Raw genomic sequence first — 24,717 nt, 5'->3', positions numbered from 1 at the left:
ATCTGGTCCATGTCTACACGCTGTATATCGATGACTTGCTATCCTTTTGAGCTACAGATATACAACCATCAATCGTCATGATATATCCTTCAAGGACATACACTCACACATCGTAATACGGTCGCCCAGCGATAAAGCGATGCCCTGCGTTTTGCTCCGAATACGAACGTGTCCTACAATCCCAGCTTCCGTCTTCTCGATGCTCAGATTGGCTAAAGCATCCTCGCCTGTGTCATCACGAAATTAGACCGATGCTGACACAAAACCTGTGGAAAGAACCGCACCGAACAAACTTCGAGCATACATGTTGGCAGATAGGAAATCGCAATCACCCGACATGGCTCCTTCTGGCGTCAGACAAGACATGTTCGTAGACTTCATAACGTGCTTCAGGTAGTCACGAGGGTCACTATGTGGGTGCGTTAGCTAGGGACCGGATAAGAGAACCCCGAGAGAAATACGTCATGTTCGTCGACACATTGACTCTGTTCTCCCACTCAAACTCTGTCCACATGCTTCGGAACTTGGGGGTAGTGAGTATTTAGACAGCCATGATAGATATTAAAGACATACCTGCGTCTCGCTACAGTACGCGGGCTTGATATAGTCCATAATATCGATGTGGATGTCGTTCAAAATAACACAGCATTCAGCGAGGGCAGGGCCATCCCATAGGATGCTGCCAAATATGACGCCAGTCTCTGTTGACGAAACCTACGATGCACAATTAACATGGTTAAGTGACAGAGTATCTTTGCTTGTTACCTTGATTGTGGCCTTAATACTCTGGAAACCGTGAGGTGCTATGGTATATACAGCAGGTCGTTCGACCAGTTTGAGGTCACCAAGCGTTGCGAAGTCAAGACAGAGATTTTGCAGCGTATTAGATGTCTGGTTGACCAGAAGGACATCTGAGTGCCGTTAATGAGTGTCGTCATAAAATAGTTCATCAAGGGAAGCATACACACCAAGCATAATATCGAATCCGTGCATCTTGACGTATGCTTCCGCATATATAGGGTCCGAAAAACCTAGAAGTGATGAGCACTGAGACTTAACATGACCGCAGCACTACAAGATCTACCTGTGAGCTGGGATATGCGACTGAGGTTGGATATGAAGTCTTCCCGAACTTCCGCAGCTCCTGTGGCCTTGCCTAAGTCCTCCACGTACTGGGGAAAAAATGAATGGAGTATCATCAGTCGATGACAAAGGCCTACATCGATGGGATCATCCGCTGATTTTTTCGAAAACTGCCTGAAAGTAAGCAAGTCATCGACTTGCACAACATTCTCCTTCGTGCTTTCCGCCTCTTTCTTCTCCGCTGCCTTTTTCTGTCTGCTTATCAGCAACACAACTTGAAGTAGACTATACACGCACCTCCTGAGCGACGAGCATCTTGGAGTATGCAGCTTTCGTGTCCTTCAAGAAAATATCGTGGACGACGGACTTTTCCTGGAGCTCGCTTAAAGTTTGTATGCAATTAAGAATGCGCTCGTTGGAATCCTCATCGATCGGTACTGTGACAAACTTCGACTGGCCAACACGGATAATAGACGTCATGATCAACATGGACTGGGTAGGCGTCAGTGAATGCTATGAAAATGTTAACAGTAGTACGTACCTCAGCACGCAGAGCGTTGGCCTTTGGCCGGTCGTTTGTGAGGTCATCGAACCGCAACACAAGCTTCGTCAGCGCCGAGGCGAGTACCGAACCCGTAAAAAAGTCGCCTCCCAGTATGAGGGCTAATATCACATCCTTAAAAGTTCCGAACGAAATAAATGAGCACACCACGCACCTCTCAATGGAGGCTTGGACGCAGCCTTGACGGCTTCTAACCTCGCTGAGTTGGTGCTGGTGTACGCCGTCTCCGTCGCATATGTCCCGTCAGCAAGTACCTTTGGCCGCCCGCTTCCCTCGGCCTTCTTGTCCTCCTTCTTGTCCTCCTCTCCGTCAACCTCGTCCAGTAAGCGCTGCTCACTTGCAAGAATAGGGATCTCGCCAAGCACTTTGCGGATGTCCTGGAATGTGGCCTGAATGTCTGACAGGTCTTCGACGTACTCGCCCAGAATCCAGAGGACGCCACGGAAGGCTTTACCGGATTTGATCTCTGTCAAAGTTTGAGTAAGCTTGTCGCATATAGACTGCCGGAGGTGTGGGAATTTCTCGACTACTTCACTGCGGGAGTGTTAGTGAAATAAGATGTGGGGACTAGGAGGAAAAACAAACCGGACGAAGGCCACGACGTCCAGCGCAGAGGGGTTATTCGAGTCCCCAAGGAATTCCATGAGTGCATGAACAACACTTGCAGCTACCTCAGAAAACTTGACTGCTAACACATGGATCGATTGGATTAGAAGTTGCCTGTATTCCGGGGCCTATCCCAAGATTAGTTCACGGCAACGTGCAGGACTGCGAGACTGACTTTTTCGAACTCGCGCTCCTGTGTCTGCTGCAGCTGCTTCTTGAGGAAGAGAACAACTTCCTCGACGTTTCGATTCGAGGTCATGCTGAGAACGATGCTCATGGCTTTCCTTCGGACCTCCATATCGGCGCTGATACGATAGGATTCAGTACTATTTTCAGCTAGTGATTGACCCATGTTTGTACCTCGACAAGACCTGCAAGATATCCATCGTCAGTCCATCCAGAATATGACCATGCTTGGAGCGTAGGGTATCCAGGCGATCCAGGACGATTAGTTTAACGTTGTTGTCAGATTCTTTAACGACCAGATTAACAAAGCACGAGGCAGCCGCTAATTATGAGAGTGAGCATATATGCGTACAGGACCTGATCATAAACATACCTTTCACAGCAGCAGGGTTCTGCGTGAGTGTCGTGAGCGTCGTAGCAGCTTCATACTTTACTGCATGTGACGATGAATTCAACAATTCAAACATGCATCTGATGTATCGGGGCTGCAAAACGACAAAAATGAGGATAAACGGGATGGCCTAAATGAAAGGACTTACTCGATGCGTCGTGTCGTTCTTACAATCCAACCTGATGACTTCTATGATGCTCATTTGTAAAAGCTCATCTAGACTCGTCAGCTGATCATACACGCTAATCAACCACTCCACAGCTTTGGGCATCGCGCAATGCGCGAGGAACACAAATGCGTTACGCTTGCACGTCGCGTCTGACTCTGCAGCAATGAAAGTCTGCATGAGCTCGGGGGCATCTGGGATGAGGTGTTCATATTCGCGGTAGATGGTGTACACGGCGAATACGGCGTTCTTGCGGACGTAGGAATGACGATGCTCGAGACAGCTGCGGCAGGTGGGAATCAGGGGTTCGAGGAGTTCAGCATCTTTGGATATTTTTTGGAGGAAACGTAAGGTAGCGCCACGGATATATTCGTTGGGGTGTTGCTGTAGGGATATGAAGAACAGAACATCCAGAGGGCGGGAATCAGTCTTACCAAGTCGTTTCGGATGGCATTGCTAGGCAAGGTGAGTATATGTACGGTAGGAGGATAATAGATACACGTACACGACTAGAATCATCTCCTGCTTAAGCTTCCCGTTCTCGTCATACTTGGGACATACCTCCCAGTAGAAGTGAAGCAGCTTTTTGAGCTGCTTGTTTTTGGAGGGCATGATATATTGTATGATGGGCATCAAGAGCGTTGGCTGGGCCACCACCGTTGCATCAGCTCTATGCGGTCTACAGGAAAGATTGGAACATACCTGAGGGTTCCCATTAATGGTCGACACAATGATCCTGCGCAACGTGTCCAGTCTGTCTTCATCAGTACCTTTCTCGAGAGATGCCCTAAGCTCCTGCGTAGATGGGCTCTCTGTGGTATCTTCAAATACGACTGTGTAGCATGGTGCCTCTGCTGCCATTATGACCTAGACAACGCGACTGACAGTGAGCTCGAGCGTTACTTTGGACGTGTATTGATAATAGACGTGGTAAATGTTGTATAAAGGCGTGAGAAGCACCTTCCGAATATGCGTTGTATGTCTGTTCCCGGTTTCGCCCTATTCAGCACATCATTCGTTCCGCTCTTCCAGTTCACTCCAGCCTTATAACCAGTGAGTTTCGACTAATTCATGTTCTACTTCAAATAACTCTGTACTAGATCACACTCATGGCATTTCTCGGTCTTCGCAAATGGTCCACTCCTGTATGTTCCATTTCTCGTGCCACAAGTGATTTTCGGATGACCAGTCATGTTACAGGTGTTGAGGCCCATGGCGCCCTTCTTAGCAGCGAGCGCAGTAACCTTTTACCTTGTCTCGAAGATGCAGGAGATGGGTGTTCGTTGTACGTTATGTGCTTTTTCCACTTTGACCTCGCATGAATGGGTGTTACAGCGGAGACGTACGCTAAGGATCCTAAAAACCCATACGGTGCTCAGATTGCAAAGGAGGCGCATCATTAGAAGCCAGTTTGACTTGCTTCAGGTTTATAGGCGCGTTCAATTACACCCTTTTTCGATGAGCTGACAGCTCATTTAACCCTTCCTTGCAGACCCTTTAGGCACACTTAGAACCAGATATCCTTGAAATTGGAGAATCCATGGTGCAAAACACGATGTTCATTGCAGGCATTTCCCCCGTGAAAATCACGCGTGATCTACAATACTCAGTGAGAGAGGCTATTGGTGTTTATCCTCGGACGACGCGCATTGTTCTGTTTACGTTTTTTGATGTTGTTTGCTGACTGATTTCTGCCAGCATGACTCAGAGAGTTTAAGTGTACTAAGTTGCACACTCAGTACTTGTGAACTGGCTAATGGAACAATTACCTCGATACCATGTTCTGAGGCAGTCAATGCACGAATACTAGCCGATAATCACGGGATGCATAACACAGTGATGGCAGTTCAGTTGCGGTTTCTATTGTGTGGCAAGCGCCCGCCCCGTCACGTCAATACCATCATCATAATCCAGGTAGAAATATTGATCAAAGCGGCCGAAAGGGCATTCGGATGGCTGCGTATGGGCCTGGGCTGGTCTCTCTATTGACGCGGCTTGAGTGACGGAGTTGTTCCTTGCATCACTAGCACCGACCCCTCGTCCGTCACGAAATCATAGACTTGTGAGACCTTTGACAGCAGACGGTATACTATAATATCGCGGTCTAAAATGAACGTGGGTATAGGAGCGCTCATTGTCATGATGAGTTAGACTACATCGATGTATCAAGTGTTGACTCTTACTGATCAAAGACTTGCAATTGTGGAGATGGGCGCCAATGGGCTACGAGACATCGAGGTCATCAGTAATGTGAAGTTTGTACGGAAAAACAGAGACAGGCTTAGGACACCTACGGAATGGAATTATGCCACTGTCAGGTATGTATTGCAGAAGCTTCAGAATTGAACATAATCTAAGGATACCGGACTCACCTACACTAGCCAATTCTCAAATTTCATCACCAAGCTTAAGAAGCTGAATGACGGCGCCAGCTGTAATGCAACGAGTACTCGAGTCGTTTCGTTCATGGCTTCACGGTTCACATGTGCCAGTATCCTGAAGTTCGTCCATTGAAGATCTGGAAATTATTATTAGATAGATGCCACAAGAACGTGCATGCACTATTGCAGCTGCCTACTTAGTAGTTGTTTGGATCAGAGGCTGTTGCCAAACACCCACCTGAACCCAAATTCGGGTCGAACGTTGAGCCCTAGCTAACTAGCACATGTAGAAGGTGTCGCTTGCTTCCCAGTACAGTTCTTCGTTGACTCCTTTAACGTCCCTGCTCGTGACTCATGTCAGGTCCTTCCGCAGCGACTTCGACAAAGCCACATAATCGAAACCCAACTGGGAGGAATCAATACAAGGACTGTCGTACGTGTCGGCCCTTTCCGCTCCTTATATTGTTTTAACCGTCTGCAGCCCCGAAGGATGACAATCAGGTTACGGAGCTTCTGTATGACTACCAACGGAGAGAGATATTTGATAAAAAGAAGATAAGTCAACTCTTGTATGACGAGCATGGGATTAAGTTGAGGTACGCGTGTTATGCGCTCTTCTGTACCTTTACAAGCAATGATGTACTTCAGCGAAAGCTCTGTAGCTCGCAGACGAAGAGCTTTGGGTCTCTATGCAAGTGGTGTAACCACCCGACAGCTGCCAGAGACGGTCAAACGACAGCTCGTGCTCACTCAGATCTTGAAAGATCCGGAAAAGAAGCTCGGCCCTCGGATGATCAAACAGCTCATTGCCCGTGACACCGGTATTCATCTGACAAGGTACATAAACACCAAATTACTCCTTTAATGCCGTTCTCATGAAGATAATGTAGGGATTACATCAGGGCTGAGATGATGAGACAAGACCCCGAGGGATTCGCATCTAGAGATACTTCCGTAAAGAAGACGCATACCTTGGAAATAAGTGATGGAGAGTCTATAATCCATACCATGACCATGTTGCCGACATGTTGACGCGCGCAGGCGTTCTCGAGACCAACTTGTTTAAGTATCTCGTTCAAACCTTGTTTAATGAATGTAACCCTCGCGATCCGATCTGGTCAAGGTATTAACAGTACGGCTCAAACTTTCCGGGTGTGATTTGCACTACCGCAGTCGCAATAAGGAGCGTCTCTTAGCTATATCATCGTTGGTGTCCGAAATGCTGCCTGCATCACCTCACAATGATGGAGTCGAATAAGTCGTACAGTGACTGCAAAAAAAAAACGAAAATCCGATAGGGCGCGAGAACCAAGGATGTTCATGCATCACTACACCGGATCTCATGATAATCCGGTCCAATGGTAGAGCACTGTGCCCTGCTCGGAAATCAGGAGAATGCGTGTTGTTCGAATGGTTGTGACCTACAGTACTGTTTTCCTTTCGGACAATCTTCCGGTTCACTAAAGCAATTAAACATTTGTTGACACGTGCCTGATTGAGATCGGGAGGTTTGACGAGTTCGACGACTGCGTGCCAGGACTTGTGAGCCAATGTATACTGCAACAAAGAAGGATTGCTCACGTCTGATACCCCGTCCATCGCTGTCCATCATGAATTCTATCACAGATTCCATGTTACGTCGGAGACCCTGGAGCGTTTATCCTTTAATAAACAGTCTCATATCATCATCGAGTATATACGTGCCGGATCACTACCCCGAAACTCAAGAGGAAGAGACATTACTATCTTCTCAAGTGAAAGCTGTGGGGATAATCAAAAATGAATAAAAGAATGCCTCATGTATCAATGCTCACCGATCGGTCCTTTTTCTCCTTCGCAGTGAGCTTTGGTTTAACCTTCCTCTTAGGAATACCTGTCGATGCGGTCTTTGTAATGCTAGTAGAAGCATTCCTTGTCGTAGCATTCGTCGTGTACGTCGTTTCAAACTCTTGGTTTTCGGTGAACGTCGTCTTGTCTGCCTCTGAGTCTGGCGGTGGCGGAATGGCTAATGCTGTTTTCAGAGCAGCTTCCTCAGCCAAACGAGCGTTTTCCTCTAATGGACATGTCGCATCATCTCGAACGCACAAGACATTCATTACACAACGCACCTGCTCGTCGCTTAGCCAGCCGGAACGATGCCTCCGTTGGAGCCTAGCAGATTAACAACAAGAGATCAGCCGACGTACTCGATCATCGTGAAAGTACCAGGGCTCACCTGCGGCCAGTCCACCGTAAGCGCGTTCATGTCCATGACATATAGCCAGCTTGCGAAGCTTTCATTGAATGTCTTCAAAGAGTTACTGAGGTTCCTTAGGCCCTCTACGTTCGTTTGCAGCGCCTCGACTTCGTCGACTAGCTCTGCCATTACAGGCTCGATGAAGCCAAGGCCATGGGGCGCATCAGGATTGTTACCTGATCGCGAGAGAGCGAAGAGAGACCCTTGGGAGACACGTTTGAGAGGTGTTCTATGCGGGGTATGTCCGGGCATCGCGAGGTTAAGTTAGAGATTAGAGTCCTGTGACACGTGCTCTAATCACGTTATTTTTATACTTCAAACAAACAGGGGATACGCATAGCTGAGGATGCAGATCATTTTGTACACAAGATGGAGTCTGATCAATCTGAAAGTTTGGCTGGACAAGATAACAGACCTCAAATACAGTTCCGCATTGAAGATTGAAACGAAATCAGAAAAATGGACATTTTACGATACACTTTCAACAATACTATAATCGAAAGGCTAACTCTCGAACGCAAAAAATAAACAGCGTCCAGTGCACAAAGCAGCAATCAGTTTGTTTGTGCGCCCACAGCCTGGCGAAAAAGCCCCTCGTAAGCGCGTATCGTGATACCAGCAACGTAGAAACCCTTACTAGACGTTTCAGGTGCTCCATGAAGACCTGCAAGCTGACGTCGTCGGTGAAGATTGCCTGGCCAGCGCCCGCGGCTTGTGGAGTGCCATACATCGACGTCGACATGTGCGTTGTCGACGGATTGAGCTTCGATAGCAGGAATCGAGCTTGACTGCCACCCTGGTCGCAGACGATGTAACGTGGTATAGGGAAGCGATCGACCAGTAAGTCCTGTGTGGATGGCCGTCAAAGTGAGTTAGAAGTACCAAAACTGAATTATCGCACCTGAGCATCTGTAACAGGGTTCTCCAACAGTTCTTTGAAGTTCTCGTATCCATCCTGATCTTGGTAACCAGCCTTCCTCCACTGGGCCACTGTTTCACCGTGGAAAATGAGAATATGGAAGAAGGTGTCGAGGAGGAGGATAGCATCAGCTTTGATAGAAACGCTGTCGAGCAAGACAGGCTGTGGCTCAACATCGAATGTATATGACATCAGAGTAGGTTGAATCATGATCAACGAGTTATTGACGTCTTCTTCGTTGAGAATATGTCTGTCATGTGACCTTCAGTATCCAAATATTGTACCGCACAGCAGAGGTACAGACCTGTAGAATGCAGTCTCATCGGGACTATTGTTAAACACCTGTAAGAACTGACTTCTCCGGAGATGGAACATGAACTGTGGATAAATGCTGAAATTATCCGTTAGTCTAAAGCTGACAGGGTCTTCCTTCCTGTAATCTGCGAACTTCTGGCAAAGACGGATGAGCATGCGGTCGAGCCAACGTAAAACGTCTGGTGAGTCGTCTATTTCGGCCTTAAAGACTGCTATTCTCGCCATAAGTACGGCAGAGGCTTCTTGATCGAAGGAAGAAGCAATGCTGGGAGAGTTGGCTTCTGCAAAATTTCGAGCGATTGTGGTGACACGCAAACGCATCTGCCCAGACGAGTGCTGATAATGAGTGACGAATTGAATGAGACCCCTTGATCCGGGAGACAATGCCTGGCCCGCAGGAGTAACGACCTCGAAGTAAATAGCAGCAGATGTCCTAGGCGTAATGGAGTTGATTCGCCAGGCTGACGTCTGACCAATACCAATCTCTGTCTCGCCAACGCACGCAGATTTCTTTCCGGCGGAGATTGCATGTCCGATGAGGCCAGAAACTTTCAGTTCTTTGGTTGTCTAAATATATTGAAATCAAAAGGTCATGTAGAGGAGTATGCAAGATGACTTGCCTGTACGTCGAACGTCGCGTTAAAACCCATCTGCAAGAAATCCTGATCGTCCTTATTGAACATGCGCAAGAAGCTTTGCTTGAAGATCGACGTAGCAAACGAATCAGATAGGACAATGACACCGTTTGTTGAGTTGGGCAATGATTTCATCTCTAGCAAGCCCACTTGATCCAAGCAACCAGCAAACAAATCGACAGCGTGGCCATTGTTGGATACCCTCTTCGCCAGAGCCTCATAGAACTAAAACAAAGCAAACTATGATGCCATGGTACATTGTGTCACTGATCCAGGACAAACCTTTACCGCACGTTTGTAGTGCTTGACGCTGTCCCGTTCGATGTCGTGATGAGAGCGAATAGGCTCCTTGAGTTCGTTGCTGACAACCATCCCTGGACCCTCCGTTGCCGGTCCACCCGCGAAAACCATTATACGCGCGCCCGTGTTAGGGAAAGTCGTCTGAGTTATGTTGTCACCCGTACGCTCTCCTCACCACAATTGATAAACTCACCTCCAGGAGTCCAACGGCTACACTGACGGCCACACCAGTGCAACGTAAAGCGCGCTTGTCATTGGCAACTGGCCAAGGGTCACGAGCGAGTGCCTCCAAAATGCCAGTGAGTTGAAATTCGCATTGCTGGACAGGAAGCAGGAAACGCGCAGCACCAAAAGCTTGTTGGGGCATGGGTTGGCCGGCACGGGGTGCGGCGCGAGTTGTCGTACTGAGTCCAAGCATGTCCTGAATCTGTTTCTGTGTGTACTCCTTGCCGCCACGGAAGACGTATGATTTGCTGCACTCTGCATAGCCCAACTCGTGAACTTGTGTCTAGTAGTTAAAGCAATGAGCTTGAGTAATGAGGGAACAAATGTATGTACGCACCATTGTGCCGAACGTAATGAGACCAACTAATGCATATGGTGGGATCAAGCTGAGACTGACGACAAGAGCGTCACGAAGTGCTTTGAGGTCATCGGCATCTAGACAGGTATCGACGACAAACAGGAAGACAGGTGGAGCCTGAGCGGGACGAGATAGCGTGTACTCAATCGTCGTGTACTTGGGAAGTAGTTCAGCGGGTAGATTGGTGTTAGAGATATCTTTATAATGTGGCGGGAAAGGATTGCGGGTCAAGCAAAACGGACAAATCCACAGTTTGCCTCTGATATCGATTTGACTGCATGGCGCATCATTAGTAGAATTTCAGGAAGGAAGAGAAGAGACATACCAATATGGATTGAGAATAGCGCGACAAGGGGGTTTACACGTCACGGGTTCGTATAATACTGGGGGAAGATCCTCTCGCTGCTTCAATGGAGTATAGAGTGCTGATATCGGAACCACAGTCCGCGTCGCCTCTATCCGAGAAGAGGGCCATACATTCCACGAGAGACGAACACCTGAAATCAAACATAAGCTAATCGATCAATTTAAACAAGATATCGATGAAACAAACCATCTCGCTCTTCGACATCTTCAAAATTGAGCATCTCAGCGCCTCCGCACGGGTTCGAATAAAAGTTACAATGACGCGACTGTTTTCCTGGTGAGTTGACCTGAACACGAGTACTTGCAACGTCACTCCAAAGTATGATCTATCTGTATACCAATTGGGATGTCTTTCAGGCGGAGCTTAAAGTCATCGACATCTTCGATATGAAAACTTGAAAAAGTCTAAGATGATCTCGAAAGCTTTGTGTGGGGAATCTAGCTATATGTATGCAGCGTCTTTACTGAGATTTCTTCTCTGCGGCTGCCTCATCCGCTAGTCTCGCCTCCTCCCTCCGTCTCGCCTCTCTCCGTTCCCTACCCCGAGTGACTAATGGTTTTGGCTCGAGATCTGCAAACAGGCGTTTGCAAAGCTTCTCAATCACCCAACAACCAACAAAATCGACGATCATGACGCTGGTTAACTTCACCTTGAACTGGACGGATGAAGAATCAATGATAAGATTTTCATACTAAAAATTGGGAAAATGACGTACCGATCCCTCCATCTCGACGATCTGTAACCATCGGTTCAACTCAGGCATGAAGTCCGTAGCTCCAGAGAATGCCACAGCACTAGCTCCGACAAGCCCCCAGTACAAGCTCGAGTTCTCGCGGATTCCCTCGCGGAAAGGGCGACCCTATGAGAGATACCGTCAATGGATCAAACCTCGGCATCTTCTGCGAAATGAATTACCTGGAAGTTGATAGTGAATGTCGAAACCTGTTGAGAGAGACCCAGAAGGTAGATGGCAGTGTTTAAGAGACTGGGCTCGAACTTCGCCTCGAGGTCAATAACACCAGCTCTGTACAGGACTCAGAATATTGTGAGGATGAATGAGATCGAGACTTACGGCTCATGGAAATGCGACAAGTTCGTAATGTAAATGAGCGATATAATGTGGAGGGCAAACTGGAGCAGCACGGATAATAGCACATAGAGATTGAAGATGTTGCCCAGCGGCCTCTCTCGGGAAAGTTTTTCAACCGGCTGTTGTCAAACACTCAGTATAACTACCAAAAATCAAGCAAGAACCCACCTTGGCCCGAGAGATGCAGAGAAAACAGACGGACATCAACATTCCGCTAACGGTTACCTGATAATCACCAAATTTGATGCCATCAAGATACTGAACCGACAAGCTGTACGCAGTGATCAGGCAGTTCAGCGCCAAAATCTTGTACATCTGGATGGTGGCGACTAAAGTACAGCGACCTTGCCTGATAATGTGGGTAACTGTTCAAAGTTCAGCAGGAACCTTGCACGGTAAATGTACACAAACTCACTGGCAGCGACATGGGACAACTTCGACGTGAATGGGGCGGCACATGAAGCGTCTCCAAGTTTGATCTGAGGAACATCCTCATCGCCTTCCATGTTGGCCATAGCATCAGTGATTGAGGCAAGGTCGAACTAGAATACGGTGAGCCAAGCGAAGCCTCACAGGGATGATAACGCCACCTTCTCCATCGGATTCTTCTTACGTGCGACTTGTAAATTCTCTGCGGCTTTTTTCTGTGCCTCAACAACATCTGGGAAGAGATGCGCAATAGCAGGAGGCACAGGTGGTGGCACCTGTCCAAACCTTGCCGACATCTTCAGCTGACTCTCGTAGACCTTCTTGACCCGCTCAACCTTCTGGTGTTCCGCTATTTTCTGGAGATCTTCGGGTGTGCCATCAAGAAGAGCTACACCGATATGAGCCTGTTTGAGTGCACCGACGTCATTGGTGCCGTCTCCAGCCATGAGCGTGGTGTAACCAAGCGTCTTAAGACTGGTAAGGATGAATTCCTTCTGCGTGGGCGAGACACGAGCATAAACCCAGGTATTCTGTACCAAGTCATTCCATGAAGGACGAGATTCGAATTGCTTCATGGCGGCACCGGTAATGCAGATATCGTACTCGTCGAAAAGGCGTTGGTCCAAAGGTTGAGACGGATCCACCGAAATAATCTTAGTTTCATCCACAGTGCGCCAGACCAAATCTGTGACAAACGTTACTGGGTGTAGGGGCTGCAATGATAACGAACCCACCTGCTTCATGTGCGGGGTTCTCTCGCAAATCCAGAATCAGCGCATCGCGATCGACGATTTCGACGTCACGTGCGACATGGACCGCCGTTAATGGGTTGTCGCCAGTGATCATAATGCACTACTCTGCAATGAGTAAAGTCCCATATCGAACGAATGACTTACCCTGTGTGATGAGTCGGCAAGCATCTTGAGTGTTTCAACAGCATCTGGCTTGAGAGGACAATGAAAGACTAAAAATCCTGCAAACATAAGGCTGCTCTCAGCATTCTCGCGAGATAGTTTATTGATCTAAGTAACTGTGAACAACGCAGATGCAGTTATCAGACTATGACTAACCTTGTCGGTCGACATGACATCCATCTCCTTCGTTCCTAAAGCCAAAACACGACTGCCACGCCTAGTATACCACTTGTATGTCACATCATACCATTCGGGGACTTCCGCGAGCATGCCTTTGATCGTTTCCGGTGCACCTTTAACAGCGACAAGAACCTTGCCGCTGGGCAAGCTCGACACCGTGGACATGCGCTTAAGAGCCGACGAAAACTGAAACCGGCGCCGAATGAAAATCCTCGACGCATTGGGCGACTTGGCGGAAGATGGCGCTACTTGGTCACCGTTCGTAAGGTGCCAATCAAGAGCTTCTAAGGTCGTTTTCTCCATTGGGTCTCCAACAACTGTGCCATCATCGAGGCGAACGAGTGCATGTGCCGCAGCCAAACAGAGGGTGGTATACTTGGCAGTGTCCTTCACGTCCACAAGCTTGAGTTTGTCTGATCCGCTAGAATTGTGTGAATATTAGCGGGGAGATGTTGATTAAATATGGGATACCAACTCTATACCAGCAACACCCTCTAAGACCAAGTTCTCTGCGGTGATGGTTCCCGTTTTGTCGAAGCAACAAATATCGACGCGACCAGCATACGGGATACGGAATGGCTCGGTGCAGAATATGGCTGGTAAACATAGTGAGATAAATCATTAGAAAACGAAACTTGATATACCAAATTTTGACAGAGCAACCAAGGACGCATTCACGGCCAAAGAAAGCTCCATAGGCAATTCTGGGGGGACGACACTCGTAATGATAAGCACGCAATCAAGCAAGAGCTTGGACTTTTTGAGATCACGCTCGATGCCTATGTATACTCGTGATTAGTGCCCAATACACAAGAGATAACACGTACCCTTCACCCAAACATACCAGCTAGCGGCAATCGCGAAAATGAGCAAGAATCCGATAAAGAGGAATGATTCGAAATTATTTGCAGATACGCGTTCAGTTGAGAATATCATCGTCCTCACAAGTTGCCCCTGGGCTGTGCCAAAACCAGTTCTCAAAACAAGTCCTAGACATCCACCATCCGGAGTCGCTGCGGTGACTTGTCCTTGACCTGAGAGCCGAATAACAACATTAACAAAGAAAGAAACTGCAAGTATTCGACGTACCCGTTGAGCTTGCTTGGAGCACCTTTGTTCCACTGAACAGGACCGTGTTCTTGTGCGCACCGTCGACGTCAAGTTTGTCTCCGCTATCGAGAAGCTGGATAGATTCCTTGAGTAGCGGTGTAGATTCTCCCGACAACATGGCTTCGTTGACGATGCATGTGCCTTGAATGAGAAGGATATCAGCAGGAACTACCGTTTCAGACTGCTGTCGTGCTGTGATGATACGTTAGTGAATTAATATCGACAATGGACAGACGACACTAACCAACAGAAACAAGGTCTCCGGGGAGAAGCTCGTCAGACTGGACGGTGATCCATTGTGAATGCCGGTAGCATTGAATGGGATACGGAGCGACAGCCATCGTACGGAATTCCGTCAGAGTTTTCACGCGCTACAAGGGAAGTTAACTTGGGAGTTGCTAACGGGAAGAAAGAAAAAACGCGCCTGCCAGACAACGGTGCACTCAAACATGACAAGCATGAATAGCGTGAACAAGCTGTAGTACCAATACTCATCCAGGCACCAGAGCGCAACACAAAATATTTGGAAAACGAAGAAGGGAGCCGTCGCATGTTCAGCGAAAAGCTCCGAGAAAGAGGGGATCGGAATGTTGAATTCATTTTTGCCATATAGTGACTTCAGAGGTGGAATTGCATCCAGATTGAGGCCGGTGGGTTGTAAAAAGGAAGACAATGATGGACGCTGGGTAGATGGGTACGGGAGGCGGGTGAACACGATGGGATTCTTGCCGGCTACAACGTAAGTATCTCGCTGGTAGTTGAACGTGTAGGACATTGGCTCCGATGGAACACTCTTGAGCAATGGAACAATCTCGCCTTGACCACGATGGACGTGAGGAACCAAGCGTATACAGTCTGCATCCTCGATAGACCGCGCCTTTAGGGTATATGAGGATGGTATCTACATTTTTAAACATAAATGCACACCTTTCGTGTTGTTATCCATGCTTTCGCGCCGGCACTCCATCGAGTGACCAGGAAACTTAAAGCATGACCTGCGCCCAGAGATACACAAGCCAAAAAAGTCCACTCCTCGCTTTGCAACCAGTCATCGTACTTGATATAATACGCGTACGCGAGAAGCGGATAGAGCGAGAGGAATGGAATGGTGTACAAATGGGTGTACCATGGAAGGGCGACATGTAAGCTGGCTTTAGCAATCTCATTAGACTGCACGGTAACAGAGGCCCTGCAGTTCAGCAAGTTAGTCACAATCCAAAAAACCAAACAAGATACCACTTGCATGTTCGCGGCGCCGGGTACCCAGATACTGTGAGTCTTCTGTCTAGATTGTCGTGCTATACTCAGTCGTGGCGAAATTTCTAAGTAAGCTCCTGCAGCTTACGCAATCCATTATTGATTCCGAGGCAATTCTTACACAAACGTTAACAACGCTTGAGTCTACCTTACTGCTTCAAGCTTCAGTGTTTATCTAGTCATCTGTGCGTCGACGTCCGCCTTGCATGATATCATTTGTAGGTATATGCAATCGATCTGAGTCACCACTTCTTTGTAGTGCATTGTACTATGCTGCATGCTCCTGGCGTTCCTCTCCTCGAAATGTAACTCCACCAGCTTCCTTACTTCCCCGACGTTTCGCTGAACATTCTTCAACTCGGTCTTCTTTTCGCCCCCCCTCTCACAGATTTCGTGGTCCATATAATTCTCGCATTCAACAAGTACTCGTTTGTCGTCATATGCTCTGTATTGTGGGTGCCTCAACCGCGTAGCTGCTGCTACTACGTAGTCGGCGCTCATGTACTTCAAACGCCTGCGTGGCATGACCATATACTAAGTTGTAAGAGATACTACGTCGCTCCGCCATGCAAGACAATGAACTGCTCCCAACACATACAAATTTAAAGCCGACAACAGTCATCAGAGAACCTGTGAACAAATGAGAATGATATTTAAAGTAATATATTGTTAAGCATCGCAACAATCAGCGTAAATTTGCCACCCACTTTCACATGGGAATGTTTGGCATTGTCGAGGAAAGACTAATTTGCAAGTACATGGGCCTGGCAGCCCTATTTGCCTATCGATATGAAGGTAGCTGTAAGCTGCAAAAGGAATCGGAGGTTTGACTGATGCTGGGCTTCCCTAGCAGACATACAGTAAGGCTCACAGGCAATCTTTTATGTGAGTTCATCGTAGTACTGCATTGTTTACATTCTCACAACTTCATATCCCTTGTCCCATCCTATAACACAGATATCGATTCAACGGAGTCCGAATTAGACGCTGCAGAAACTAAGCCACACTCCCTTTGGAACGTTAATCCACACCCAGGACTTGATCACCTCGACCGCCGTCCCAGTCTTCTTCAATGTTCAGCCTGTAGTGAGCTTTTGTCTCACCCCGACGCAGGCGCCACAAATCCACCTCCGTCGGTTATGGAACACGTTTTGCAACAGGTCTGCCTTGCAATACCTTGTCATGTCCAGCTAACGCTCATTGAGCAGGTTCTATTCGCGAGGAATCCACAAATCGCTGCTTTAGCGTCTCTTCCAGCGAGGCGGGAGATCTAGATGCAAGTGTCTTGTCCGTTGCCCCGCGCCCATGGTCGGCCTCACGGGCTGTATCTGGTTCGCGTGATGCAAACAGTAGCATGTCGCCGACGGGGAGAGCTCGCAGCCTGGGTAGCCGGCTGAGGACTGTGAAGGATAACACAACATCTACTGGAGATACCATCTGGACCGCAAAGGGCAGCTATGCCTTGGATGCCCGGCTACTTCTTCAAGCGAAAAATTACCAACCTTTACATCACTTTATCCTCGCTGAAATCTTATGTGGAGGTCAATTACTCTGGCTTCAGCAAGATTTTGAAAAAGTGAGTTGGTTCTATCTGGTTCGCGCAATATTTGTTGAAAGGGTTTCTCCAGGTATGACAAAGTCGTGTATGGCGAAGTATCTAGCATTTTATCGTACCTCGTTCATTTGTAGCTCATTATTTTCTTCAGCTCAAAGACCGTTACATGCACGAAGTTGTAGAAACCTCTGCACCCTTCACGGAAGAGTCGAAAGCCAGAATGTCAGATGCCATCTCCCGACTCACGAGCTCTATACCAAATGCGTGACAAATGGAGACAAGTTAGTTAGGGTTAGTTAGGGTTAGTTAGGGTTAGTTAGGGTTAGTTAGGGTTAGTTAGGTTAGTTAGGGTTAGTTAGGGTTAGTTAGGGTTAGTTAGGGTTAGTTAGGGTTAGTTAGGGTTAGTTAGGGTTAGTTAGGGGGTAAAAACGCTGGTGGGCGCACAAGTAACTGAAGAGATAAACTAGAAAAAATACCCCCGGCTACTAGGTAGTCTGAGGTGGTATTTCGAGTATGGTACTCTCATCAGTTTTCTAGCTGGTTAAATAGGAGGGGACACACATATTCGAGAGGAGTATGTGTCTGAGTACGAAGGTTTATCGAAGATAAGAAGTATCGTATCATGTCTAATAATGTTATCAACGTTAATAAGCCTAAAAGTATTTTTAGTGCCGCAGCAGGTGGCCGAAGGCCGCCATTAAAAATCTCTCACAGATGTCAAACTCTATAAAAAGGTAAACAGGCGTACACAATCTACAATGAGTAAGAGGCAAAAATAGTTTGATCCGAGTCTGGACCGAAGGTCTAGACCTATTACGTAATAGAAGTTCCATAAACAAATATCGGAACGACAACCGGTCACGTGACATCTGTCACAAGGACCTGATTACGAATAGAAGAACTATTAATAACGTTACGTATTTTTAAACAACGGTTAGTTAGACCGTAAGGCGGTTAGGCTAGTTAGGGTTAGGGCTTAGGAAGTTAGGTTAAGTTAGTTAGGCTTAGGGGGGCTTCCTTGAAAAAGCCATGTACGGGAACCGATCAGTTCCGTACAGCCATCTCTGGCTCCTAGCGTCATATCGTAAAAATGACCGCATACGTATAAAGACAATATTAAAAGTGTCCGAAGCATTAAAATTAGATAAAGAATATATATAGATTTCTACCCGCGCCGCTTTTCCGGCGCTAAGCTTTATAGGAAGTCACCACACATCGGGAGCCGTTACCTCCACTATGCACAGTGCCCGCCAGCACAAGTTGCGTAAACATACGCGCATGACTGAACCCAGTAGGAGTAGCTCCCTTCTGGTCGATGTCAATTCACCACTTAGCCCGCCATCCTTTGCATTAAAGCAAGGCAAATCTCCCGGAGGAAACCCGCCGGACGGAGAGGACTTTCGAACTTAGCTTCACCCTCGTTCGTATGGTTGCGTTACCTGCACTTAGGGACCCTCCGTAGGGCTTCGCTGTGGCGCGCACGCTAAGTGTATATCTATATTTCAACAGGAGGAATAAAATCGTCCTGTTCTAATGCTATTTTGAGGAGGGAATTTCTCCAGAGTGATGCTAGATCGGCAAAATTTTGTGTTCTTTTGCGCGATACAAGCCACCTTGCATTTCCCATTACATAATTGCCAAGATCTAATATCGCGTTAGGGGGTAAAAACGCTGGTGGGCGCACAAGTAACTGAAGAGATAAACTAGAAAAAATACCCCCGGCTACTAGGTAGTCTGAGGTGGTATTTCGAGTATGGTACTCTCATCAGTTTTCTAGCTGGTTAAATAGGAGGGGACACACATATTCGAGAGGAGTATGTGTCTGAGTACGAAGGTTTATCGAAGATAAGAAGTATCGTATCATGTCTAATAATGTTATCAACGTTAATAAGCCTAAAAGTATTTTTAGTGCCGCAGCAGGTGGCCGAAGGCCGCCATTAAAAATCTCTCACAGATGTCAAACTCTATAAAAAGGTAAACAGGCGTACACAATCTACAATGAGTAAGAGGCAAAAATAGTTTGATCCGAGTCTGGACCGAAGGTCTAGACCTATTACGTAATAGAAGTTCCATAAACAAATATCGGAACGACAACCGGTCACGTGACATCTGTCACAAGGACCTGATTACGAATAGAAGAACTATTAATAACGTTACGTATTTTTAAACAACGGTTAGTTAGACCGTAAGGCGGTTAGGCTAGTTAGGGTTAGGGCTTAGGAAGTTAGGTTAAGTTAGTTAGGCTTAGGGGGGCTTCCTTGAAAAAGCCATGTACGGGAACCGATCAGTTCCGTACAGCCATCTCTGGCTCCTAGCGTCATATCGTAAAAATGACCGCATACGTATAAAGACAACATTAAAAGTGTCCGAAGCATTAAAATTAGATAAAGAATATATATAGATTTCTACCCGCGCCGCTTTTCCGGCGCTAAGCTTTATAGGAAGTCACCACACATCGGGAGCCGTTACCTCCACTATGCACAGTGCCCGCCAGCACAAGTTGCGTAAACATACGCGCATGACTGAACCCAGTAGGAGTAGCTCCCTTCTGGTCGATGTCAATTCACCACTTAGCCCGCCATCCTTTGCATTAAAGCAAGGCAAATCTCCCGGAGGAAACCCGCCGGACGGAGAGGACTTTCGAACTTAGCTTCACCCTCGTTCGTATGGTTGCGTTACCTGCACTTAGGGACCCTCCGTAGGGCTTCGCTGTGGCGCGCACGCTAAGTGTATATCTATATTTCAACAGGAGGAATAAAATCGTCCTGTTCTAATGCTATTTTGAGGAGGGAATTTCTCCAGAGTGATGCTAGATCGGCAAAATTTTGTGTTCTTTTGCGCGATACAAGCCACCTTGCATTTCCCATTACATAATTGCCAAGATCTAATATCGCGGCCGACTCGGCTTTAACGCCGCCTACTACACTAACGTCCCTAATCAAAAGTGCTTCCCGTGGGAGGCCCAGATGTTCGAGTACGTCAGGAGCCGGAGCGTGAGCGGGCACGAGCCATTCGGTCAATCTATCTTGGTACACCGGTGTGTTTTGCGTCCCATACACACCGGACACGAAATCGTTCCTATAACGATTTAGCTTATGCATAATGGTATCCTCTAAGCTTTTAATGCTGAACCAATCCCATGCGGTATTAAATTCGGTTTTGACTACAAGAATGGGATCCTCTGATACCGCTCTTGTCAATAGACGTGCTTCCCATTTTTTGGTAGCGTACTGTCTAGACCAGTTATTAATAACCGATGCCGGATAGCCTCGCGATATGTAAACACAGCATAGATCTGAGATCGCGGTCCGGTAGTATTCTATTTTACTGGACAAAGTGGCTAGGCGGCTTAGCTCACCTATGAACGTGCCTTTCTTCACGTCATATGGGTGTGCTGAGTCCCAGGGGATTCGTTCGAAATGGTTTAGTCTCTTACGATAAGGCATGTGTTCTACGTTGTTAGTGAATGGATCACGATACACAAACATGTCTAAAAATACAGCGTGATGCTGAGAGACTTCCCAACCGATTTGGCAGCCTTCTAAAACAAGATTATCGCGCATATAATTATACGCTTCTATTTCTGAATTAGCTTCGACTAATGCGAACACGTCATCTATATACCGTCTATAGAACAGTAATTTGTTAAGATTAGGTACAATGAGCGCTTCATGGAAATGCCCGAATAAGTTTGCAACATCGGGGGAGCACGCTACGCCCATGGCTAAGCCACGGGTTTGTTTGTACGTTTGTTCGCCAAATTGGACGATAAGGTTATTTAAGGCAACTTCTAATGCGAGTTCGAGCATATGGCGTGGAATAGGTTCGGGATCAATAGCGTAATGCTCGTCCCATAGGTCTAAGACCGCCTCGATACCTTTGTCGACAGGAACGTTGGGGTAGAAAGCTACCACATCGCCGGTGACAATATAGAATTTACGTTTGCCTGATATCTCGTTAAATTGATTAAGAAGCTGAGCTAACTGCTTCGACCCGCCAAGAATATATGGAGATGATTCTATTATGGGTTTGAGATATTTTGAGACGAATTTAGCAGCGGGGTTCTGCATTGCAGAATGGCAAGGTACGATCGGCCTAAATTTGGTCGGTACCTTATGTATTTTTGGAATACCGTAAAACTTTGGGAGTTTAACACGCATATGAGCGTCATCCTCAGTTTCGCCTTCCTCCACCCCAACAATAAATTGTTGTAAGAACGCACTTAGCTGCTGGTGCCCTAAAGCATTTGCCGCCAAGTCGCTTAACGCGAGTATGGAAATTCGTTGTCTCGATAGTATGGCTAGACGAGTTGCATCGTCAATTATTTCATAGTCTAGTCTATTACTTAATAGTTGCATACATTGATCCTTGTACCAGTTAACCGTTACGACGCAAGCGCCTAGATTTTTATCCGTTGGAAGAACCAAGCAATTGTGTTCTATCAACCAGCGGTAGATTCGGCCTCGTGGAACTGTGGTTTCAAGTTCGTTGATTTTAGGCGGTATAGCGCTCAGGGTACAATTCCTGACATAGTCGCGACCGGCACTAATGGCGGATTCTATTCCTTGGTAAGGGATCGGATCACAGGGCACACGCTCTTTAATAATCCGATAGTCTGGGTCAAAGGGTCTGTCTTCGTAGTTCCCATGGAAAGCTTTATAAATAAAGCGGAGTTTCCATCTTAGCCTGTCGGCGAAGTCTTCATACGCATCTAACAATAACTTAGAGTTTTGAAGCGTGGGGAACATATATTTATACGATAGACTTAATTCACGAAGAATCGAAGAAGAAGTTTCATCTATTTGGACACCAGGTCCTACATGTACATACGATCGATATCTACTCGCCTCTAGTACGTTAAGAGGCACGAAAGTGTGCAGTATCCGAACAGCGCTATCAGGGTTTAATTCTAAGATAAGATCGGGCCAAGATGATGGGTGATCGTACCTGATAGGTTGCGTGAGGAGCCAGTCTTCTACTTCTCGTTGCCATGCTTCTTTCCCTTTCCGGACGGCTTCCCCTTGGTCTTCTTCTTGCCGGCGTTCTGGGCAGCGGCTTCGGCCTTGGGTTTGTCCTTCTTCTCCTTTCCTTTGCCGCCCTTGGACTTGGCGGCGTTCTAGATGGAGTTGGGTCAGTTGAGTCGATAGAGGGACCGAGGTCCGTACCTTCTTGACCGGCCCCTTGGAAGCGGGGCCAGAAGCATTTTTTAAGGCAGCAGCGACAGCCTTGTCGACAAGAGCCTTAACGCTCTTGTTGGAGGAGGATGGTCCCGCGTTTACAGCGGTTGCGTCACCCATCTCCACGTCTGCCTTGGCTTTCAAGACTTTTTTAGCCGCTTGAGTTGCGGCGTTCCTATCTTCGGCGGCTTGTGCTAACATAACGATGCGCATTCCGATAGATGGCAAGTCTAAAATAAGTCGTCTAACGACTTCTTTCGTCCGGGGGCTTAGGGGGTAAAAACGCTGGTGGGCGCACAAGTAACTGAAGAGATAAACTAGAAAAAATACCCCCGGCTACTAGGTAGTCTGAGGTGGTATTTCGAGTATGGTACTCTCATCAGTTTTCTAGCTGGTTAAATAGGAGGGGACACACATATTCGAGAGGAGTATGTGTCTGAGTACGAAGGTTTATCGAAGATAAGAAGTATCGTATCATGTCTAATAATGTTATCAACGTTAATAAGCCTAAAAGTATTTTTAGTGCCGCAGCAGGTGGCCGAAGGCCGCCATTAAAAATCTCTCACAGATGTCAAACTCTATAAAAAGGTAAACAGGCGTACACAATCTACAATGAGTAAGAGGCAAAAATAGTTTGATCCGAGTCTGGACCGAAGGTCTAGACCTATTACGTAATAGAAGTTCCATAAACAAATATCGGAACGACAACCGGTCACGTGACATCTGTCACAAGGACCTGATTACGAATAGAAGAACTATTAATAACGTTACGTATTTTTAAACAACGGTTAGTTAGACCGTAAGGCGGTTAGGCTAGTTAGGGTTAGGGCTTAGGAAGTTAGGTTAAGTTAGTTAGGCTTAGGGGGGCTTCCTTGAAAAAGCCATGTACGGGAACCGATCAGTTCCGTACAGCCATCTCTGGCTCCTAGCGTCATATCGTAAAAATGACCGCATACGTATAAAGACAACATTAAAAGTGTCCGAAGCATTAAAATTAGATAAAGAATATATATAGATTTCTACCCGCGCCGCTTTTCCGGCGCTAAGCTTTATAGGAAGTCACCACACATCGGGAGCCGTTACCTCCACTATGCACAGTGCCCGCCAGCACAAGTTGCGTAAACATACGCGCATGACTGAACCCAGTAGGAGTAGCTCCCTTCTGGTCGATGTCAATTCACCACTTAGCCCGCCATCCTTTGCATTAAAGCAAGGCAAATCTCCCGGAGGAAACCCGCCGGACGGAGAGGACTTTCGAACTTAGCTTCACCCTCGTTCGTATGGTTGCGTTACCTGCACTTAGGGACCCTCCGTAGGGCTTCGCTGTGGCGCGCACGCTAAGTGTATATCTATATTTCAACAGGAGGAATAAAATCGTCCTGTTCTAATGCTATTTTGAGGAGGGAATTTCTCCAGAGTGATGCTAGATCGGCAAAATTTTGTGTTCTTTTGCGCGATACAAGCCACCTTGCATTTCCCATTACATAATTGCCAAGATCTAATATCGCGGCCGACTCGGCTTTAACGCCGCCTACTACACTAACGTCCCTAATCAAAAGTGCTTCCCGTGGGAGGCCCAGATGTTCGAGTACGTCAGGAGCCGGAGCGTGAGCGGGCACGAGCCATTCGGTCAATCTATCTTGGTACACCGGTGTGTTTTGCGTCCCATACACACCGGACACGAAATCGTTCCTATAACGATTTAGCTTATGCATAATGGTATCCTCTAAGCTTTTAATGCTGAACCAATCCCATGCGGTATTAAATTCGGTTTTGACTACAAGAATGGGATCCTCTGATACCGCTCTTGTCAATAGACGTGCTTCCCATTTTTTGGTAGCGTACTGTCTAGACCAGTTATTAATAACCGATGCCGGATAGCCTCGCGATATGTAAACACAGCATAGATCTGAGATCGCGGTCCGGTAGTATTCTATTTTACTGGACAAAGTGGCTAGGCGGCTTAGCTCACCTATGAACGTGCCTTTCTTCACGTCATATGGGTGTGCTGAGTCCCAGGGGATTCGTTCGAAATGGTTTAGTCTCTTACGATAAGGCATGTGTTCTACGTTGTTAGTGAATGGATCACGATACACAAACATGTCTAAAAATACAGCGTGATGCTGAGAGACTTCCCAACCGATTTGGCAGCCTTCTAAAACAAGATTATCGCGCATATAATTATACGCTTCTATTTCTGAATTAGCTTCGACTAATGCGAACACGTCATCTATATACCGTCTATAGAACAGTAATTTGTTAAGATTAGGTACAA

The 24,717-nt window shown here is 47.0% G+C and overlaps 7 protein-coding genes across 7 annotated transcripts; 3 read left to right on the top strand and 4 right to left on the bottom strand.

Moving 5' to 3' along the window:
- Positions 1–13: 13 nt before the first annotated feature.
- Positions 14–3,855, bottom strand: F5891DRAFT_1185640 (adaptin N terminal region-domain-containing protein; the record flags this gene model as incomplete). Its single annotated transcript, XM_041366573.1, has 20 exons — positions 14–51; positions 108–227; positions 285–409; positions 462–523; positions 574–714; positions 766–911; positions 969–1,031; positions 1,085–1,172; positions 1,221–1,334; positions 1,381–1,575; positions 1,625–1,746; positions 1,800–2,179; positions 2,231–2,379; positions 2,427–2,556; positions 2,612–2,759; positions 2,811–2,922; positions 2,977–3,378; positions 3,429–3,450; positions 3,500–3,639; positions 3,697–3,855. 20 exons carry the CDS (start codon positions 3,853–3,855, stop codon positions 14–16), a joined length of 2,856 nt encoding a protein of 951 aa, XP_041228568.1.
- A 248-nt stretch (positions 3,856–4,103) lies between these two features.
- On the top strand, positions 4,104–4,397 carry F5891DRAFT_947761 (ATPase, F0 complex, subunit J; the record flags this gene model as incomplete). The annotated part of the gene is made up of 3 exons (XM_041374758.1): positions 4,104–4,139; positions 4,195–4,279; positions 4,330–4,397. 3 exons carry the CDS (start codon positions 4,104–4,106, stop codon positions 4,395–4,397), a joined length of 189 nt encoding a protein of 62 aa, XP_041228567.1.
- Positions 4,398–5,573: 1,176 nt separating this feature from the next.
- Positions 5,574–6,585, top strand: F5891DRAFT_111173 (uncharacterized protein). The gene is made up of 4 exons (XM_041363729.1): positions 5,574–5,808; positions 5,857–5,971; positions 6,024–6,212; positions 6,266–6,585. Exons 1-4 carry the CDS (start codon positions 5,730–5,732, stop codon positions 6,405–6,407), a joined length of 525 nt encoding a protein of 174 aa, XP_041228566.1. The 5' UTR covers positions 5,574–5,729; the 3' UTR covers positions 6,408–6,585.
- Positions 6,478–7,886, bottom strand: F5891DRAFT_111132 (DASH complex subunit Dam1-domain-containing protein). The gene is made up of 7 exons (XM_041363720.1): positions 7,591–7,886; positions 7,484–7,526; positions 7,190–7,428; positions 7,080–7,136; positions 6,957–7,023; positions 6,801–6,901; positions 6,478–6,751 (listed from the first exon to the last, which is right to left on the bottom strand). The coding sequence occupies exons 1-7, from the start codon at positions 7,861–7,863 to the stop codon at positions 6,716–6,718; spliced, it is 816 nt and encodes a 271-aa protein (XP_041228565.1). The 5' UTR covers positions 7,864–7,886; the 3' UTR covers positions 6,478–6,715.
- A 50-nt stretch (positions 7,887–7,936) lies between these two features.
- On the bottom strand, positions 7,937–11,027 carry F5891DRAFT_1019747 (uncharacterized protein). The gene is made up of 10 exons (XM_041361101.1): positions 10,917–11,027; positions 10,689–10,860; positions 10,343–10,637; positions 9,974–10,288; positions 9,763–9,921; positions 9,466–9,705; positions 8,835–9,412; positions 8,513–8,780; positions 8,249–8,458; positions 7,937–8,189 (listed from the first exon to the last, which is right to left on the bottom strand). Exons 1-10 carry the CDS (start codon positions 10,948–10,950, stop codon positions 8,166–8,168), a joined length of 2,295 nt encoding a protein of 764 aa, XP_041228564.1. The 5' UTR covers positions 10,951–11,027; the 3' UTR covers positions 7,937–8,165.
- Positions 11,028–11,076: 49 nt separating this feature from the next.
- On the bottom strand, positions 11,077–15,775 carry F5891DRAFT_111003 (uncharacterized protein). Its single transcript, XM_041363704.1, has 18 exons — positions 15,697–15,775; positions 15,381–15,642; positions 14,878–15,330; positions 14,698–14,824; positions 14,433–14,645; positions 14,171–14,377; positions 13,988–14,122; positions 13,819–13,939; positions 13,320–13,764; positions 13,146–13,271; positions 12,984–13,101; positions 12,411–12,934; positions 12,236–12,362; positions 11,989–12,185; positions 11,803–11,939; positions 11,646–11,754; positions 11,446–11,589; positions 11,077–11,385 (listed from the first exon to the last, which is right to left on the bottom strand). Coding segments are annotated over exons 1-18 (3,642 nt in total). The 5' UTR covers positions 15,699–15,775; the 3' UTR covers positions 11,077–11,190.
- Positions 15,776–17,167: 1,392 nt separating this feature from the next.
- F5891DRAFT_1185634 (SPX domain-containing protein) lies at positions 17,168–17,533 on the top strand (the record flags this gene model as incomplete). The annotated part of the gene is made up of 3 exons (XM_041366571.1): positions 17,168–17,286; positions 17,339–17,363; positions 17,417–17,533. 3 exons carry the CDS (start codon positions 17,168–17,170, stop codon positions 17,531–17,533), a joined length of 261 nt encoding a protein of 86 aa, XP_041228562.1.
- Positions 17,534–24,717: the final 7,184 nt, after the last annotated feature.

The sequence above is a fragment of the Suillus fuscotomentosus genome, assembly GCF_016647785.1.
Source record: "Suillus fuscotomentosus strain FC203 chromosome Unknown F5891scaffold_14, whole genome shotgun sequence".
Classification (NCBI taxonomy): domain Eukaryota; kingdom Fungi; phylum Basidiomycota; class Agaricomycetes; order Boletales; family Suillaceae; genus Suillus; species Suillus fuscotomentosus.
This window is presented reverse-complemented; position numbering and strand designations above follow the sequence as displayed.